Here is a 21,201-nt window from a genome sequence, read left to right on the forward strand (position 1 = left end):
TGCTGCCGGCTTGGGATGTTTGTTGGAGGTGACAGGTTCCCTTTAAATCCCTACAAAGCCTATGACGGTAAGGGCGAGTTCACATCACCATTAATTTTTCCGCTCTTCTGATAGGTCAGAGGAACAGTAAAATAAAGAAAAAAATAATAATTATCCTGAGCATCAGTTATGCACATTTGGTATTATTTCTGTAAAAGGTCCATTATTTGGACCTGCATGCAGGACTTGTCTTTATTTTTCTGTTCTTCTGACATCAGAAGAACGGAAAAATAACGGTGATGTGACCTCACCCTAATCTATTATTAGTCTGCGTGCGTGACCAGTTCATATAGGTTGGTTAGATGTGTAAAGTATGCACAACTGCCTCCAATGTCCAATTTTAGCTCCTTTACCTTAAATACAATAAAGCTTTCAAAAAGAAGGCTACACCTTTGGACTTTACTATTCAAAAGTTGTCCTACATGGTGTACGTCACTGATATAGCCTACGTAAAGGGCAGAGCCTTCAGCTTAATGATGAGGTGTGTCCTGTACAAATATTCGTTTTTGTACTCAACCTAACCCAACCCAATTCAATACTTTTAGCTCAAATACAAGATCAAAGAATCCAGCAATCTCTGGACTTCTGGAAGTCACTGGATCACCAGTCAGAGCACCATGGAGGGTCAGTAGATCACTGCCAAATAGTACTGATTTTTCATACAGTCATGGGACCTGGGTCTTAAAGGGGTTTTACAGGACGTTCACACAGAAAGCCTACTCTTGAGATGTTTGATCAGTGGTGGTTGGACCTTCGGGACCCTCAATGATCAGCACCGTGAAGGGAGCATGATGCTGGCAAGGGGATGTCCAAGAGAGTAGAACATGGCTGCTTTCTCCTAGACACAGCATCATACCTGTACAAAGGTTTTACCGCAACTCAGAGCCCTATTCACGTCAATCGGGTTGAGCTGCAATACTAAAAAACAGCCATAGACAGGTAGGGGGCACTGTCTCTGGAAGAAACAAACCATGTTTTTCTAACCCCTTGACAACCCCTTTAAAAAAAATAATAATAATATTATCCACCCCTTTTAGTAGCAGACACAGTGCCCTGGTTTTAGAATCGGTAACTAGTTAATTTAGGCCATCGAATATATTATGGCGCACCATAAGAAATAAGCAGGAAAACTGCACGGAAAAGCAAATCTACAAGCCACTCAATCTTCTTACTGTGCGGCTGGGAGAAGAAAGATTAAGGATGAGAAGACGGCTTTCTGCGGGATGAGCTCGGAGTCATGAACTATTGATGTATGCATTATATCATAAGGAGGAGCAGAAACCTCAGGCCGACAGTCATTTCAAGGGATTTATGGCTGACCACCATGGAGGTAGGTTTTGTAACAGCCTCACGGGGGAGATTTATCAACAGTGCTGCAAAGGAAAACTAGATTGGTTGCCCATAACAACCAATCGGATTCCACCTTTCATTTCTCAGAGCTCCTTAACAAAATGAAAGGATCAATCTGATTGATTGCTATAGGCAACTAAGCCAGCGTTCCTTTGCACCACTTTTGATAAATCCCTACAGTTTATAGAACTCCGCAAGGTAGGCAACAGTCACTGAGCAGCAATGACGGCAGAAATAGGTAAAATATACATTTGACTTATTTTTTTCAGAGCACGTTCACATGGGGCATTTACACTGCGCTGTGGACGGAAAAATCTGCAGAATTTCCCATTGGCCTCCAGGCACCGCTTAAAGGGGTTATCCCATGACTAATGTAAAAAATGAAAATCAGACATCATACAGTACATGACAATCTCTTTCTAACAAAGCTAGAACCAGCCCTGTACCTCACATGGATCCAGAGATCTCCACATTCATTGCTCTACTAGATTTATATCAAGCTGATTGGATAGCCCAAGGGGAGTGTCTTTTCTGCTGCAGCTAAGGGGGCGTGTCCATGCTCTCCCTATCACAGCTCAGGAGGCAGTTAAAGAATGAAACTGAGCATGTGCGGCCATATCAGTAAGCCGGACAAAGAAATAAGGGGAAAAAAAACAAAAAAACAACAGCAGGTGGCGCTATACAGATACATTTTATTGAATAACTCAGTGGCTTTACTAAATTTTTAATTACATGCAAGTAGAAAAGTATTCAGATCCCAAAGCTGCTTTGAAAACTGTAGAATTTTTTTTTGTGGGACAAACCCTTTGAAGAGGTTGGCCCATCTCATACAATGGGGGGTATATCACTAGGATATGCTCTCAATATCTAATAGATGCAGGTCCCAGAGGTGGGAACCGCACCTATCTCTAGAAATTTAAGGAGAGCAGACCGTTCATGTAAAGCCGTCCTCCATTAATTTCTATGGAACCGCTAGAAACAGCCGGGAGCTGGGTTTGCCATTTCTGTCAGCCCCATAGAAGTGAATGAGACGGTGGTCGCACTCGCCCGTTGCGCTTACCACTCTTTTCTATGGGACTTCCGAAAATAGCCAAGCACGCCACACTCCCATAGGAATTAATGGAGGTTGGCTGTGCATGCTCGATCCGCTCTCCTTCATTTTGCAGGCTCCGTTCTAGAGATAAGTGTAGATCCCAGAGGTGGAACCTGCACCTATCAGAATTTGGGGGCACAGCCTAGCGATATGCCTCCAATGTATGAGAGACCAACCCCTTCTTCCCTTAATAGCGGTATTGTATGGTCATGTACACTTTGTGTGGACCTGGCAATACTGATTTCTTTCGTTTTGCTGGCTTTTGCTGTTGAACCAGACCGTCTATAGGTATTTTAGAAGTTATTAAAAGTTAAAGGGTGTTGTCCCAAGAAAAATATTTCACATACTTCAAACAAGTTCCTGGATCTGAATTACTCGGTCACTGCATCTAATTTTAAAAAAATGTAGTATAGCCAGCAAGTTATTCAATAAAATGGATCTGTATAGCGCCACCTGCTGTTTGTTCTTTTCCTGGATTTAGATGCTCCGTTTCATCCTTCAACTGACAACAAATATCTTGTTAGAAGCTGCCACAGTCACAGGGAGAGAGAAATGCAACAGGAAGGACATGTCCTCTAAGCTGTGACAGGAAGACAGCTGCAGCAAACAAGACATGCCCCCTGAGCTGTCACAGGGAGAAAAGAGCTGCCCCAGAAAAAGACACCCCTCTGAGCTGCGATAGGGAGAGAGCTGCAGAAGGAAGGCATGCCCTCTGAGCGGTTATAGGGAGAGAGAACTGCACCAGAAAAGACACGCCCCCTGAGCTGCGATAGGGAGAGAGCTGCAGAAGGAAGGGCGTGCCCTCTGAGCTGTCATAGGGAGATAGAACTGCACCAGAAAAGACACGCCCCCTGAGCTGTCATGGGGAGAAAGAGCTGAAGAAGAAAGGGCATGCCTTCTGAGCTCCCAGGTTGAAAATAATCTAGCAGAGCAAATGGAGCAATGAATGGGGAGATCTCTGGATTTATGTCAGGTACAGGGCTGGTTCTAGCCTTGCTTGAAATCGATTTGTCAGGTACTATATGATGTCTGATTTACCGTAATTTTTTTAATATTAATCATGGGATAACCCCTTTAAAAGGTTTTCTAAAATTGTAATACTGATATGATCGGTGGCTGTCTGACACCCAGGAATCCCCGCCGATCAGCTGTTTGAGAGGGCACCAGTGCCATACATATAGCGGCTGTGCTTGGTATCAAGCGCTGTCCCATTCACTTTTATGGCGCTGAGGTGCGTCTAGGCCCGGATAGCCATTGATATAACTGCCTATTCTTGTCCGCAAAAAGGACACAAATAGGACAGGTTATATTTTTTTTGCGGACCATGGAACAGAGCAACGGATGCGGACAGCACACGGAGTGTTGTACGCATCTTTTGCGGCCCCATTAAAGTGAATGGGTCCGCATCGAAGCCGCAAATACTGCGGCTCGGATGCGGACCAAAACAACGGTCGAGTGCACGAGACCCTATTCACAGGATCAGTCATTAGGATCAGATCTGCGAGGGTGAAACACCCAGGACCCACACTGATCAGCTGTAAGAAAAAGGCCTTGAGTGCTGCAGCCTCTTCCCAGGCCAGTGACATCACTGTACATCGGTCACATGGCCTAGGCACAGCGCAGCTTCATTCAAGTCAATGTGGCTGAGCTGCAATGCCAAACACTGCCACTAGAGGGTGTACGGAAAGACGCATCGCTCACCAGAGATTCACTAAGCACAGCGGCTCCCTGAAGCATCTGATCAGTGGGGATTCTGGGACTTGGACCCCGCTGACGTGGTAATGATGACCTATCCTTAGGACAAGTCATTATCTTTCTCTGGATAACCTCTTTAACGCAACGCAGATGTGAACAGTGAGCCAGAGAATATCCCCATGTGGCAGATGATCATTAAAGCTAGGGCTACAGGCGTCGCACAACACGAAGATCATAATGTCGCATTATGACACTGCATCTAATGATCATCAGTAATGGGGTCGCATTGTGACCCCCAAAATGCCAGCTGTAAAAAAAAAAAAAGTCAATTGCAAGCTGCACATGACTTTAGTATCACACAGCAATGCAAGCTGCCTGCAACTATTCTACGATTTTGGCGTTTATAGCCAAATCTCAGCTCCCGAACAGTTTATGTCACATGGCTTGTCTAAGACGGAAACCGGTCATACTGAACCTGAGGTCTAATCTACATGTTATAGCAGACTGATATAGAGATTTATGGGAGAAGATGATTATAAGGCTTAGGCTCCATTCACATGTCCGCAAAATGGGTCCGCATCCTTTCCGCAATTTTGCGGAATGGGTGCGGACCCATTCATTCTCTATGGGGACGGAATGGATGCGGACAGCACACAGTGTGCTGTCTACAGCCGCAATTGCGGAGCGTGGCCCCGATTTTGGCTCCGCAAAAAGATAGAGCATGTCCTATTCTTGTCTGCAGCTTGCGGACAAGAATAGGCATTTCTATGGGGGTGACGGGCTGGTGTGTTGCGGACCCGCAATTTGCGGGTCCGCAACACACCACGGACGTGTGAATGTAGCCTTAGGAGTCCAGTGGAAACTCCGCAATGGATAACTATAGGCACAGCAATACATGGAGGGCTGTCAGTCATTTATAAGGACTGTCCACTGGACTCCTAAGTAAAGAATATACTTCGGAGTATATGCTTGACAGATCCACTTTAAAGAGGTTGCCCAAGCCATGGCCAATCCTCAAGACAGGCCATCAGTGTCTGATTGGCGGGGGGGGTCCGACACTCCACACTCCACTGCTGGACGGACACGTTCATGCAATGGGCTAAATACCAGTTTAGAAAACCTATTAAGGTGACCTTGCCGCACGCAATGCAACAGAAAACAAAGGATGTCCTAGAAATGTCAGGAGTCCTGATTGATCACTGCTTTATAGAGCACAGAGAAGTCTGAGAAGCTTTGAGGATCCGATTCAGCATGGCTGACAACCACATAATATAACGTAGCACATAATATTGGGGTAAGGTGGTCGTCAGTATGGTCAATAGGCCACAATACCGAATGACACTGACACTATTAGGCTGAGTTCACACGAGCGGATGCCGTGCGTGACATCCGCTCCGTGAATGACAGCCAAGACCCGATGCAGACTGCAGAAGCACGGAGCATTAACATGACTGATAATGCTCCGTGCCTCTCTGTGATCTCTTTACTACGAAATCACAATGACAACTTTATCTCACTGTGATTTCGTAGTAAAGAGATCACAGAGAGGCACGGAGCATTATCAATCATGTTAATGCTCCGTGCTTCTGCAGTCTGCATCGGGTCTTGGCTGTCATTCACGGAGCGGATGTCACGCACGGCATCCGCTCGTGTGAAACAGCCCTTACAGTTTTTCTACTATACACCCCTGACCCCTGAAGAATCTCCTCCAGACCCGACCATTAAAGCCACGTAACACGAATGTTTCTGTAGCAAATAGGCAGTTTCTAGCAGTGGTTTATGGTGCGGATTAGATGCGGTTTTGCCGCAGATCTTGCCTTTCATTGGAAAAGGGTGAAATCCGCAGCTAAAACCAAACATAATTGACATGCTGCGGATTTAGAAATCCGCAAGGCAGGTCAATTTCCACACGGAAACAATCCGCAAAGTGTACAGGAGATTTGTGCAATCTCATGCTGGTACGGTCATACGATGCGGCTTTTCCACATGGGAATCTGCACTGAAAAACAACCGCACCTATTCTGCGACGTGTGCAGGTGGCCTTAGGATGCCTGCACACGGATGTGGGCCCTTACAGAAATTTTGCACCACTGCCACACCAAAAAACACGTGTTACTCGCAGATTTGGTGTGGTTTAGGACATGTCCTTATTTTTGTCACGTGTCTATGTGGTCCGCAACACGGGCACGGAGGCCTTACTTTCATCTGAATGAGACCAAAGGGTAAATTCCCTTGAAATTGCAGCATAGTTCAGTACCAGCAAAGTGGATGAGATTTTAACACATTTCATCTACAGTGCTGCCCATAATTATCCATACCCCTGGCAAATTTTGACTTAAAGTTACTTTTATTCAACCAGCGAGTAATTTTTTGACGGGAAATGACATAGGTGTCTCCCAAAAGATAATAAGACGATGTACAAGAGGGATTATTGTGGAAAAAATAACATTTCTCAGCTTTTATTTACATTTGAGCAAAAAATACAAGATGTTCCGCACTGTGGAAAATCTCAGAGGACGTGGTCAAAAGCCAAAAGTGACACCTGTGCTGGCCAGGAGGATAGTTAGAGAGGTAAAAAAGAATCCAAGGATCACCACCAAGGCCATCCTGGTGAATCTGGGCTCTGCTGGTGGCAATGTCTCAAGGTAGACAATCCAACGGACACTTCACACTGCTGGGTTCCACGGATGCAGACCAAGGAGGACGCCACTTCTCCAGAGAAGGCACACAAAAGCTCGCTTGGCCTTTGCAAAAGCTCATCTGGACAAAGAAGAAGACTTCTGGTCTTCTGTGTTATGGTCAGATGAAACAAAAATTTAATTGTTTGGTCACAATGATGTTTCCTTCATTTGGCGTAAAAAGGAGAAGCCTTCAACCCAAAGAGCACCATTCCCCCTGTCAAACATGGTGATGGGAACCTAATGCTTTGGGGGTGTTTTTCAGCCAATGGAGCAGGGAACCTAATCACAGTAAACGGCACCATGAAAAGAGCGCAATACATGAGGATTCTCAACGACAACATCAGGCAGTCTGCAGAGAAACTTGGCCTTGGGCACCAGTGGACATTTCAGTATGACAATGACCCAAAACACACAGCAAAAGTGGTGAAGAAATGGTTAGCAGACAACAACATTAACGTTTTGGAGTGGCCCAGCCAGAGTCCAGACTTTAATCCAATTGAGAATCTGTGGAGGGAGCTAAAGATCAGGGTGATGGTAAGAAGACCCTCCAACCTGAAAGATTTGGAGCTCATTGCTAAAGATGAATGGGCAAAAATACCTGTGGAGACATGCAAAAAGCTGGTCTGCAATTATAGGAAGCGTTTGATTGCTGTAATAGCCAATAAAGGCTTTTCTATTGATTATTGAGAAGGGTATGAATAATTTTGGACTGGACACTTTTTGCTCAAATGTAAATAAAAAGCAGAGAAATGTTTTTTTCCCCACAATAATGCCTCTTGTACATCGTCTTATTATCTTTTGGGAGACACCTATGTCATTTCCCGTCAAAAAATTACTTGCTGGTTGAATAAAAGTAACTTTAAGTCAAAATTTGCCAGGGGTATGAATAATTATGGGCAGCACTGTACATGCAGTGTACAGCGCGGATATGAATTCTGCAGTGCGCCAATTCATGCAGTGGATCTCCATTGCAGCTTTCACCCTTTGCAACACAGAGGGTGAAAACCACAGCCACCTCCGCTGCAAAAACCACGTGTAATTCAGGCCGTTCTTTTTGTTGCCGTTCCTACCACAGATCCACGGTGGACTTTTCTACTGAATTTTACGTCCTATGTGGATGTAAGACTATGGGGTCATTTACCATCAGCACCACGTAAATTCTGGTATAAAAAAAATAAAAAAATTAAAGCCGCCGAAAGTTGGTACTGGCATATTTACTTACATTTATGACAGTTTTAGTCGTAAAAATAGCTAAAAAACATTTTTCACGGCAGGTGCACGCAGCAGGAAGATGCGCCTAATTCACATCCTCCGCCAGCACAAAAAGGAAACAAAGACCAGTGGAAATGACCCCCAACGAGAGGGGATCCTGGCGGTTTATACACCATTCACAGACTGCTAACACTGTATAGCACGAGAGCTGCACACGCTGAGGAACCTGTCGGCAGTGGTCCGAGATAAAAGCGGTGTGCATACGAAAAAAACATCAAACAAAAAGTCAAGCTGCTCCGATTAGCAGAGCAAGGGCAGCGGTGCAGGCGGGAAATTGTCAGCGTGGAGCTAAATGTCCAGCCCTGCGGCAGGTGGGAGCTCAACCCCCCACAGGTGAAGAAGTCCCGCTGATAGAATGGATTTTAGAGGTGGCAGCAGCACATACCAGCCACTGTGCCTCAAACAATGGTGGGCACATGGCGCTCCCCTTATTCTGCTGACTGGGCAGAAATAAAAGGGGCCCTAGATATCACACTAAAGGGTTTTTCCCACTGTAACTTATCCCCTCCAACGCCATGGGACTGGTGAAGACAACCAAGTGCAGACGCTCAGCTATCAGCCCCATTAAGAAGAATGTGCGTTTGCTTCTCCAGTCAAATAGGGAAACACGGGCTCCTGTGTAAGTGATCAATGGGGCACCAGCGGTCTGACACTTAGAGCCTACCCTGCAGATAGGGCGTTTTAAAGGGATAATCCACTTTTTTTTATATTGATCACTTATCCTCAAGATAGGTCATCAATATCAGATCGGCACCCCCACCAATCAACTGTTTGAAGAGAAGGCAGCACTCATATAGGGGGGGGGGGGGGGGGTCAGGAGAGATAGCCGTCAGCATAACGAGCACTCAGCAGTCAGGTACCTGAAGTCTATCACAAGCATAAGAGCTCTTACTGATGTGACACTGATGTCTACCCTAAGGACAGGTCATCCACATTTACCGCAGGAAATCCTCTTTGATTGAAGAACAGAACGTCTATTCAGGTGGCAATTAAAATCAAATTGTTGGCTACGAGCCTATAGGTCATCTCCCGTGACTCACTTTACTGCCTGCTGTAACAGCTACATCACTGGAGGTCCAATTACTGGGGCACTTACCTATTCCTAAGGCGTGTTCTGGATATCGACAATTAAACGTGACTAGTGCAGGAATATGTCTTTATGACACAACATCCCTCCCACGAAAGCTCGTGATCAACGCAGAAACGCTTTATAGTATATGGAGCTATTTTGTACCTTGTACTTTGATTTGCTCTTCCCAAGCTGATCCCAAGTAGCAGCCTGTGCTAGGGCTCGTTCACACGAGCGAGTTTTCCGTCCTGACCCATTCATTTCAGTACATCTGTGTACATGAGTGTCGTTTTTCATGCATCATTTCTGCTTCATTTTCGCAGCCCGTTCTATAGGTCATCAGTATCAGATCGGTGAGAGTCCGACACCCAGGTCCCCCACCGATCAGCTGTTTCAGAAGGCACCGCTGCTCGCAGTAGAGCCGCTGCCTTCTCTCGTCGTACATTGTATAGCGGCTGTGCTTGGTATCGCGCTCAGACCCATTCGAGATTTTGTTGACAGATACACCGCTATCTGTTAGCGGTGTTCCTAAATTACAATAATGCGTACTGTACTGCATTCAGATGCACAGCTATTAATGGAAAGACTACACACACTGGGGGTCATTTACTAAGACCAGTTTTGGTATAAATAAAAGTCACAAGACCACCTTTTGTGATTTTTTCTATTGCCCGTGCCATCAACCCCGGCAAAATCACTGTTTACAGGTGTAAATGACATCTGAGACTCCAGCTCCTGACTGGAGTAGATTTTAAAGGGAACCGGTCATCAACTTTACGCTACCCATACTAACGGCAGCATAAAGTAGAGACAGGTGAGTTGATTTCAGAGGTCTGTCATTTAAAAGTAAGTGGTTGCCGAGAACCAACATGACAATCATTACAGACTGGGGCTGGAAAAGAGTCACAGCCACCTGAGAAGAGTCCTGGTTATTCATGAATTCCTGCTCTCCCGCCCACCTGCTGATGGCTGACAGTCTTCTACCTAGTTTTCTCGCTTTCTCTCTAGGAGAGATCTGCCAATCAGCAGCAGATTATAATAACCAGGACTCTTCTCAGGTAGATTTGACTCTTTTCAAGGCCTGGGCTGAAATGATTATGATGCTGGTTCTCAGCAACCACTTACTTTTAGCTCATGAGTGACATACCGCCGAAATCAGCATTCTTGCCATTTCTGTGAGGTCAGCATAAAGTTGATGACAGGTTCCCTTTAAACTAGGTACACAGACTGCCCGAGGATGTGCCCAATTTAAAAAGAGACGCGCCTCCTCATAAATTAGGCTCATGCTGTGGCAGCGCAGCAGCTATTAAAGACTGATGTAAAATGCCAGTCTTTGATAAATGCCCCCTAAGGAGTTTTACAAACAAGTTCTGTGCAGCGTGAACCGACTGGTGATACTCGGAGAGCTGAGTTCAGGAGCTTAAAGGGATACTCTGACTTCAGTTTATTCTTTTCACACGGTGAGTCAAAACTCCCAGGACACCCTTTTATTTAAAAAATGAAAGGGAGAATTAAATATCTGAAATACCCCAGCAAGTAACAGGTGCTTATCGTAAGCTATGTCCGGAACATGGCCTCCAAATTCAAGGCCGCCATATTGGATCAAGGGCAAATTTTTTTCAATGCGAAGGGGGGTCATGTAGCATATCATAGAAAACTCTCAGAAATCGATTGCAGCAATCAGATTTGTAATACACTGCTCAAAAAAATAAAGGGAACACAAAAATAACACATCCTAGATCTGAGTTAATTAAATATTCTTCTGAAATACTTTGTTCTTTACATAGTTGAATGTGCTGACAACAAAATCACACAAAAATAAAAAAATGGAAATCAAATTTTTTAACCCATGGAGGTCTGGATTTAGAGTCACCCTTAAAATTAAAGTGGAAAAACACACTACAGGCTGATCCAACTTTGATGTAATGTCCTTAAAACATGTCAAAATGAGGCTCAGTAGTGTGTGTGGCCTCCACGTGCCTGTATGACCTCCCTACAACGCCTGTGCATGCTCCTGATGAGGTGGCGGACGGTCTCCTGAGGGATCTCCTCCCAGACCTGGACTAAAGCATCTGCCAACTCCTGGACAGTCTGTGGTGCAACGTGACGTTGGTGGACAGAGCGAGACATGATGTCCCAGATGTGCTGAATTGGATTCAGGTCTGGGGAACGGGCGGGCCAGTCCATAGCATCAATGCCTTCGTCTTGCAGGAACTGCTGACACACTCCAGCCACATGAGGTCTAGCATTGTCTTGCATTAGGAGGAACCCAGGGCCAACCGCACCAGCATATGGTCTCACAAGGGGTCCGAGGATCTCATCTCGGTACCTAATGGCAGTCAGGCTACCTCTGGCGAGAACATGGAGGGCTGTGCGGCCCTCCAAAGAAATGCCACCCCACACCATTACTGACCCAATGCCAAACCGGTCATGCTGGAGGATGTTGCAGGCAGCAGAACGTTCTCCACGGAGTCTCCAGACTCTGTCACATGTGCTCAGTGTGAACCTGTTTTCATCTGTGAAGAGCACAGGGCGCCAGTGACGAATTTGCCAATCTTGGTGTTCTCTGGCAAATGCCAAACATCCTGCACGGTGTTGGGCTGTAAGCACAACCCCCACCTGTGGACGTCGGGCCCTCATATCACCCTTATGGAGTCGGTTTCTGACCGTTTGAGCAGACACATGCACATTTGTGGCCTGCTGGAGGTCATTTTGCAGGGTTCTGGCAGTGCTCCTCCTGTTCCTCCTTGCACAAAGGCAGAGGTAGCGGTCCTGCTGCTGGGTTGTTGCCCTCCTACGGCCTCCTTCACGTCTCCTGATGTACTGGCCTTCCTCCTGGTAGTGCCTCCATGCTCTGGACACTACGCTGACAGACACAGCAAACCTTCTTGCCACCGCTCGCATTGATGTGCCATCCTGAATAAGCTGCACTACCTGAGCCACTTGTGTGGGTTGTAGACTTCGTCTCATGCTACCACTAGAGTGAAAGCACCGCCAGCATTCAAAAGTGACCAAAACATCAGCCAGGAAGCATAGGAACTGAGAAGTGGTCTGTGGGCACCACCTGCAGAACCACTCCTTTATTGGGGGGTCTTGCTAATTGCCTATAATTTCCACCTGTTGTCTATCCCATTTGCACAACAGCATGTGAAATTGATTGTCACTCAGTGTTGCTTCCTAAGTGGACAGTTTGATTTCACAGAAGTGTGATTGACTTGGAGTTACATTGTGTTGTTTAAGTGTTCCCTTTATTTTTTTGAGCAGTGTACTTCAAAAGTTATCAGCGCAGAAAGGGCTCGTTCACATGAACATTTTTTGCAATCTGTATACGGTCCATATACAGAACCATTCATTTAAATGGTTCCACAAAAAAAAAACAAAAAAAAAAAAACGGAATTCACTCCATATGCATTCCGTTTCCATATTTCCGTTCGAAGATAGTGGCTCCATTCAAGTCAATGGGCCGCAAAAAAAATAAAAAAATAGAACACATACGGAATGTACGCCATATGTCTTCCGTATCTGTTCTGTTTGTGTGGAACCATCTATTATAAAATTTTATGCCCAGCCCAATTTTTTTCTATGTAATTACTGTATACGCCATACGGAAAAATGGAACGGAACCGGAAACACTACTGAAACAAAAAACAGAAAAACTGATCCGTTAAAAACGGCTCGCAAAACACTGAAAAAGCCATACGGTTGTGTGAACAAGCCCAAAGTGAAATGTTCTGTGTTCAGCACCATGGACAATACACTGAACATGTCAAATAGCTGTGCATCACAGGGAACGTTCCCGGTTGTTAACTTTTGAACCACAATCTGATTGCTGCAATCGATTTCTGAGAAAATTCTGGTCTTCTTTAATATGCTACATGACTCCCTTCCCATTGGAAAAATTTGCCCTTGATCCAATATGGCAACCATTTTCCAGACATAGCCTAAAAGATGGCCCCCCTTACACATTACTTGCTGGGGTATTCAGAGATTTTATTTTTCGTTTCTGCAATAAAAGGGTGTCCTGGGACTTTCGACTCACCCTGTATAATTAAAAGGTGTACAAGTGAACAATACGTCTTGTGTGTTATGGTTCGGCTACCCGGCGATCTTGGTCTCAGAGCACCTGTCACACCCAAGGATGCAGGGCATCCGTAGAAATGAATCACAGTGCGATTTGCACGTTTGCAGCGACTGCCACCCCAGCAAGGTTGGATTTTTTGTGATTCTCAGGGAGAGACACTTTTCTCTGACTCTATACCCACTATTGCTTGGCTTACTATGAGACAGAATTTGACGTTACAATTGTCGTGCAAAATGTTGCATATTAGGCCCTGCCCCTTTCCCATGACACCACACCTCTTTTCCGTTAAATCACGTTGAGCTAAGTGCACATAATTTTGCTAAACCTATTTACGCCAAACCCAGGTGCATTCACTTTAGTAAAAAAAAAAAAATTGTGGCTACCAGAATCTACCTCTACAGAATTGTGATTCCAGCTCTGGGTAAGAATGGTACAGAAGCAGCAAACAGTAACTTGACTCTTAACACATTAAATGCACACATACAGCATGTGACTTTGTCCACGGCTTTTGTTTGCAACTTACGGGTTTTTCCAGGAGCAGAATATTGAAAACTTATCCTCACCTGAGCTCCATGGCTTCTTCGAACAGGTGGGCTATGCTGGGTGTCGGCCCCACATGGATCAGATATGAAATGATAGGTCATCAGTATCTTATCAGTAGGTATCAGACACCAGGGACCCCGGCCGATCAGCTGTTTTTAGAAGGCACTGGCGCTCCCGTGAGCACTGCGGCCTTCTCGCTGCTCACCAAGCACAACGCCGTACATTGTATAGCGCCGTGCTTGGTATTACAGCTCGGCCCCATTCATTCCTAGGGGATAACAGTAAGTGCAGGGGGATCCCTGGGCGCCGCTCTACATGTCTGTATAGTTAGTTTAGATGCTTTATTCTAGTGAAAGGTCCTCTTTAAGTGTCAAGTTAACGTTTGCTACATCTGTGCATAAGGCCACTTTCACATCGCAGAATTGTGGTCAGGCACAGAATAGATACAAAACTTTCCAGGATGTAACTAATTAAGCTCAGGAGAAACTTTCTCATGGTTTCTGTAGATAAGACTCAGGGTAGTTTCACACTCGCGGCAGAGGATTCCGGCAGGCAGCCCGCTGGATCCGGCAATACGGACGCAAACTGATGGCATTTGTAAGACTGATCAGGATCCTGATCCGTCTGACAAATGCATTGAAATGCCGGATCCGTCTCTGTGGTGTAATCCGGAAAAAACGGATCCAGCATTTATTTTTTTCAGTCTGAGCATGCGCAGACTGCAATGCCGGATCCGTTTTGACGGAACACTCGGGGCCGGATCTGGAATTAATGCATGTCAATGGGAAAAAATTCCGGCAAGTGTTCTGGATTTTTGGAAGGAGATAAAACCGTGTGCATCCTGAACAGAATGCTCTCCATTCAGAATGCATGGGGATAAAACTGATCAGTTCTTTTCCGGTATTTAACCCCTAGGACAGAACTCAGTGCCGGAAAAGAATAACGCTAGTGTGAAAGTACATTCTTATTCTAAAGTTGGTATAGGTAAAGGAAAATAAATCTCATCTCCCTGGGCGGGGCAGTTACATACGATCTATAATTCCCTGTTATTAGTCAATTAGGGCAGGAGAGAAACTAATTGCAGTGTAATAACCTATTATCACCGCTTTACCTCCCTCCTGGGAATCTGAAGACACAATTACAGACATCTACTGGAAGGAGGAAAAATGGAAAAAGTGAAGTGTCCACGGTGGATCCCTCCTCCTCCTCCTCCCCAGCAAGCTCAGTAGACTGACAGATCTCTGCCGATACACAAACAGGCAGAGACATCAATCAAGTTGAGGCTACTGTCACATCAGCGTTTTGGCATTCTGGTTCTGAGATCTGGCAGAGGATCTAAAAACCGGGCGAAAACAGTTCCATTAAGGACCAATGTATTGTGAATGGGGTACGCTCCGTTCAGGTAGCATTCTGTTTTGTGACCGGTCAGAAAAACAATGGTGCCAGGTCCGTTTTTTTTTTTACAGATCCTAATGTAAAGAAAACGGATCTGTCACCCACTGACTTACATTGTTTTTAGTGACGGATCCGGTTTGTTCCCTTTCGATTTAATACAACTGCATCCTAACAGAACGGATGAGTCCTGATGATTTAAATCAAACAACCATTATGGAAACCAAAACTCAAGTGTGAAAGTAGCCTCAGCGGGGTGGTGAGAAGACAGAGAAAGCTGCCCCATCAGCACAATGTAGTTATATTTAAAGGGGTTTACCAGGCTTCTGATATTGATGACCTATCCTCAGGAGGGTCCGACACCTCGCACCCCCATGATCAGCTGATTGCTGCAGCTTCTGATGCTGGAACTAGAGCTGTGAGTGGAGCAGGAAGCACAGCTCCGCTCACAGTGTAGAGGTCATGCAGAGTTACATTCACTTCAATGGGAGCTGAGCTGCAGTACTCTGCACGGCCACTACACTGTGAGCGGAGCTGTGCTTCCTGTTCTGTCCACTTCACTAGTTCCAGCATTGGAGGCGGCAGGGATCAGCAGATCGGTGCGGGGTGTCGGACCCTCACTGATTGGATATTAATGACCTATCCTGAGGATCTGTCATCAATATCAGGAGCCTGGAAAACCCCTTTAAAAGAGGAGTACAATCGCCATTTTATTTTGCCTGTGGTTAGGGTAGCAAGAAACTGATGATAGGTTTCTTTTAAAGCAGGGGTGCACAACCTGCGGCCTGGGAGCCACATACAGCCCTCGATATCATTCTGTGCGGCCCCCAACCATCTGGTACCAGACATGTATGTCCTGTGGCTGCTCACATGTATTCTCCCATTAGATAGGTGTGGCGAAACTAAACCCGCCACTGGCTTTTGGAGGGGCCTGGTTGCCAGCCTCTTGCCCCAGGATTATGGGCCCTCTCATCAGCCCATGCTAAACAAAAACCCCATGGCGATTTGACTGTGTTTGTGGCATCTGAGCACTGTTTGGATATTTTGAGCGCTTAGATCCAAGCCATCTGGAGATATGTTAAATGTCTATGTTACTGTAATGGTTGGGACATTGTATATTTAAATAGTGATGTCTGTCCTATTGTCCCCACGTGTGTATTGGCGATTTCCCTTTGTCCTGAGAGATAATTGAATTACTCCTCGGTTGTCTCCAGGACAGAAGACATTGTGTATTCTCCTGCCTGTGATAATTACATCAACCCATTGTGTAAGGTAATTGTATCACAGGCAGAGGGGAGGATTTTGTGTGGGAGCGTTTTACTGTATTGTACGTGTTTATTGGTTGTTTTTACAAAACCCTGTGGGTGGTACTGATGTGTACCAATGTTATATAAGAACAATAAACACACAGCTCTGGCTGACCACTGCTTGACCCTCAACACGGAGCCTCGTCTCGTTCTTGGGGGGGATTCACTGTATGCGGTTAGAGACTGATTGCTAGGAGTGTAAGCCGCTTGGGTGCGTTTCCTATTCGTCTGCTAGCAGCTATTCGTGAGGTTCCGTTCGGAGCTCGGAGCATTCCCTTGTATGCGTTACAATGGGAATCCTGGAGGTGTAACCAGACATTTATGATATATACTGTGTGTACAACACGCCATAAATACAGTATGTCAGTTGGTAACACCTCTAACTTTTATCTTCGGCCCTTGGGATTCCTTCAGTCTGATGTGGCCCCCAACCAGAAAAAGGTTGTGCACCCCTGCTTTAAAGGCATAAAACTGAGAAACGTGTCAGCCATCTCTGGCAGTCCCAGTGTGAACAGGGCGGCAGCTCCATGCAGAAGTAGGCATGGGACCCCTATACTCCTGATCAGAGAGGGTCCCAGCAATTAGATACTTGACATGCGGATGGCGGATAGGTTTTTGGTACACGACGCATTTCATAGAATGAATAGCGGAAACTGCATTCATTGACACGGGCCTCCCCCTAATAAAGGGGTTTCCACCTAAAATATTTTTTGCCCGTTTGTCGGTGAGATAATGAGAGTTGAGTCGAGAACTGACACACAGGATGCCTCTCCTCACAGCCAGATATCTGATCGGCGGGGGTCCAACTCCCGCCACCCCTGCCGATCAGCTGTTTGAAGAGGCTGCTGTGCTCTGGTGAGCCCCGCGACCTCCTCACAGCGCCGCAGATTGTATAGTGGCTGTGCTCAGTATTGCAGTCCATCCACTTGAATGGGATGGAGCTGCACATAGGCCACGTGACCAATAAATGGCCTGGACTGCAGCGCTCACCGGAGCCTATCTTGAGGATAGGTCATCAATATTCTAGCCCTGGAAAACCTCTTTCACTGGTGCCTGCAAGTTCTACCTTGTAAGAGCCAAGAACGGTATCAGGTCCCATAGGAACTAAGCAGGGAAACCCAAGCCCACACATAAGAATGGGATCAAATGCCCCAAAGGTTGACGCAAAATCGACACATGACCGCGCTCACAATCCACGTGTCATCTCTCGGACCACCAGCGGCTTCCCTGATCTGACTTGACTCCATCATAGTGATTTATGATACAGTCAGTTCCAGTCTGATCGCAGGTCTGTCAGCACAATAGAGCCGCAATCAGATAGGAACAGAATATATCATATATCACCATGATGCCGTCAGTTCAGGTCAGGGGAGCCGCAGTCGGTCTGACGGGTTTTGTGGCTTTTGTGAATTTTTTTGGCTGGTGTGTTTTTCAGCTTTTTTTAGCTCCAGTTACATGGGAAATATCGAACAAGACAAAGCAGCAATTTTGTTTTCCCTCTCTTGAGGTGCGTTTTTTGGGGCCAATGTTATTTATTTATTTTTATTTGCGGCATGCTCTGGCGGTTTTCTCCCTTACACCTCCATTGGCATTTTTTGTAGCTTAAAAAAAAAAAAAAAAAACACAGGTACAATGTGCGCTAGTGTTCTGTGTACCAAAGTGTTTCCCCATACTGCTTTAGGCTACTTTCACACTTGCGTTGTTCTTTTCCGGCATAGAGTTCCGTCACAGGGGCTCTATACCGGAAAAGAACTGATCAGGTATGTCCCCATGCATTCTGAATGGAGAGTAATCCGTTCAGTTTGCATCAGGACGTCTTCAGTTCAGTCGTTTTGACTGATCAGGCAAAAGAGAAAACCGTAGCATGCTACGGTTTTATCTCCGGCTAAAAAAACTGAAGACTTGCCTGAATGCCGGATCAGGCATTTTTTCCCATAGGAATGTATTAGTGCCGGATCCGGCATTCAGAATACCGGAATGCCGGATCCGTCCTTCCGGTATGCGCATGCGCAGACTGAAAAAAAGGTGAAAAAATAAATGCCGGATCCGTTTTTGCCGGATGACACTGGAAAGACGGATCCGGCATTTCAATGCATTTTTTCGACTGATCAGGCATTTTTAAGACTGATCAGGATCCTGATCAGTCTTACTAATGCCATCAGTTAGCATACATTTTGCCTGATCCGGCAGGCAGTGTCGGCGACGGAACTGCTTGCCGGATCTCTCTGCCGCAAGTGTGAAAGTAGCCTTACAGAGGAAGTGATATCACGGGGGAGGAAGGGGAGTTTGGGACTTTCCTGCAGCGTGAGAAAACGCCAGGTGGTAAAACACACCAAGGCGAAAAAGCAAAGACATCCCAGAAACTGGTACAAAAAAATAAATCTCTTTTTTTTTTTAGGGAGCTGACAAAAAAAAAAAAAAAAAAGACAACAAAATTTTTTGTATATTGGCACCCTTCTGGCAATTTCTGATGAGTGAGAAGCTGGGGGTCACAGTGCATATAAGGTGGATAATAGATAAATCTCATGTAAAGCTCCAGAGGTTAGTGTGAACTTATGAGGTCACATAGCAGTCAGACAGGTGGATTCTGATGTCATAGCTCCCATCAATAACCCGTTGTGGCCCAGGGGGTGTCATCATCAGCACAAAGACCTAGTGAGGGTGCTGCCCCGGCCTCCCCGCACTCGCCCCGTCTGCCCCCGGCCTCCCCTCGCTCGCCCCGTCTGCCCCCGGCCTCCCCTCGCTCGCCCCGTCTGCCCCCGGCCTCCCCTCGCTCGCCCCGTCTGCCCCCGGCCTCCCCTCGCTCGCCCCGTCTGCCCCCGGCCTCCCCTCGCTCGCCCCGTCTGCCCCCGGCCTCCCCTCGCTCGCCCCGTCTGCCCCCGGCCTCCCCTCGCTCGCCCCGTCTGCCCCCGGCCTCCCCTCGCTCGCCCCGTCTGCCCCCGGCCTCCCCTCGCTCGCCCCGTCTGCCCCCGGCCTCCCCTCGCTCGTCCCGTCTGCCCCCGGCCTCCCCTCGCTCGTCCCGTCTGCCCCCGGCCTCCCCTCGCTCGCCCCGTCTGCCCCCGGCCTCCCCTCGCTCGCCCCCGGCCTCCCCTCGCTCGCCCCGTCTGCCCCCGGCCTCCCCTCGCTCGCCCCCGGCCTCCCCTCGCTCGCCCCGTCTGCCCCCGGCCTCCCCTCGCTCGCCCCGTCTGCCCCCGGCCTCCCCTCGCTCGCCCCGTCTGCCCCCGGCCTCCCCTCGCTCGCCCCGTCTGCCCCCGGCCTCCCCTCGCTCACCCCGTCAGCCCCCGGCACTCACCCTGTCCGTCTCGCAGCGCTGGGCCTCCAGGTCCCGGGCCTGCAGTCGATCCCCTATGTTCTGAAATTCGCCCAGCCGTTGCTCCAGCTGCCGCCGGTTGCCCTCCGACTGCACCATCAGCTCAGAATGGCGCTTCTCCAGCCGGCTCCGGGCTACCTCCGTGCGCTGAACCTGCTCCTGCAGAGCCGCCAGATCCCCCTGCAAGGCGGCCTGGCGGGCGGACACACTCCAGTAGTTAAAAGCCAGGAGGGCGATTACCACTAACAACGCCACCAACACAAAGGGGGGCAGCCGGCCTGTACGCCGCGGGGCTCCAAAGCCCACCATGATCGCCCCCTCGGCCTAGCCCTGTCCGATCTCACACCGTCTTTCTCCCTTCTCCGCCGCTGCCAAACCTGCTGTGACAGCTCAAGGGGTGAACGAAAGACAATGCTCCAATAGGGTGAGAGGAGCCCAGCTTCAGGGAAGCAGTGATTGGCCGAAGAGGTTGTAGAGACCCCGCCCACACTGTTGGGTTGAACTGAAAGGGAACTAAGTGTTTGGGAAAGAGCATCACCAATGCACGCATGCGCAGTACAGTTCCGCATTCGTTGTCATGGCCGCGTTGCATGTCTCCGGGGGGCGTGGTCGTCCATCCGGTTACTATGGGGATGTTACGAAAAGTTTTTGGCAGCTCCAGGAGATGGGTGTCAGCAGGTGTATTCATCATTGTCATTCCCTGTTGCTGTGTTCTGACACTCCGTCAAGGGCTCCATGGTTGTAGGACCAAACACCTGGTGGTCTGTCACGTGACTCTTTTACAGGTGTAGTTTGGGTGTAGAAAAAAAAAACTTCAGGTTTGGATTTTTGGAGACAGTGAAGTCCTGAGGGTACACTGTTTTCATAGGACCACATAGCAAGACTTAGGCCTCTTTCACACGGGCGAGAATTCCGCGCGGGTGCAATGCGTGACGTGAACGCATAGCACCCGCACTGAATCCGGACCCATTCATTTCAATGGGGCTGTGCACATGAGCGGTGATTTTCACCAGTCACTTGTGCGTTGTGTGAAAATATTCAGCGTTTTTCACACAATGCAGGCCTCATAGAAATGAATGGGGCTGCGTGAAAATCAGCAAGTGCGGATGCAGTGTGATTTTCACGCATGGTTGCTAGGACATGATACGGATGAGCAACTCCAGACCCCATTAAAGTCTATTCACTGTATTATTTTCCCTTATAACATGGTTATAAGGGAAAATAATAGCATTCTGAATACAGAATGCTCACTAAGGCTACTTTCACACTGCCGTTTCTGGGTCCGCCTGTGAGATCCGTTTCAGAGCTCTCACAAGCGGCCCAAAACGGATCAGTTCAGCCCCAATGCATTCTGAATGGATAAGGATCC

General features: G+C 47.4%; 1 protein-coding gene across 5 annotated transcripts in view; it reads right to left on the reverse strand.

Moving 5' to 3' along the window:
- The window catches only part of GOLM2 (golgi membrane protein 2), a 54,178-nt gene extending 33,959 nt beyond the window's left edge, over positions 1-20,219 (reverse strand). For all 5 annotated transcript variants that reach the window (XM_040414368.1, XM_040414366.1, XM_040414367.1 and 2 more), the window contains exon 1: positions 19,815-20,219. In XM_040414368.1, the coding sequence (XP_040270302.1) occupies positions 19,815-20,141 (327 nt within the window). In that variant the 5' untranslated portion in view covers positions 20,142-20,219. The remainder of the gene's footprint in view (positions 1-19,814) is intronic.
- Positions 20,220-21,201: the final 982 nt, after the last annotated feature.

This window comes from Bufo bufo, chromosome 1 (genome assembly GCF_905171765.1).
Source record: "Bufo bufo chromosome 1, aBufBuf1.1, whole genome shotgun sequence".
Taxonomy (NCBI): domain Eukaryota; kingdom Metazoa; phylum Chordata; class Amphibia; order Anura; family Bufonidae; genus Bufo; species Bufo bufo.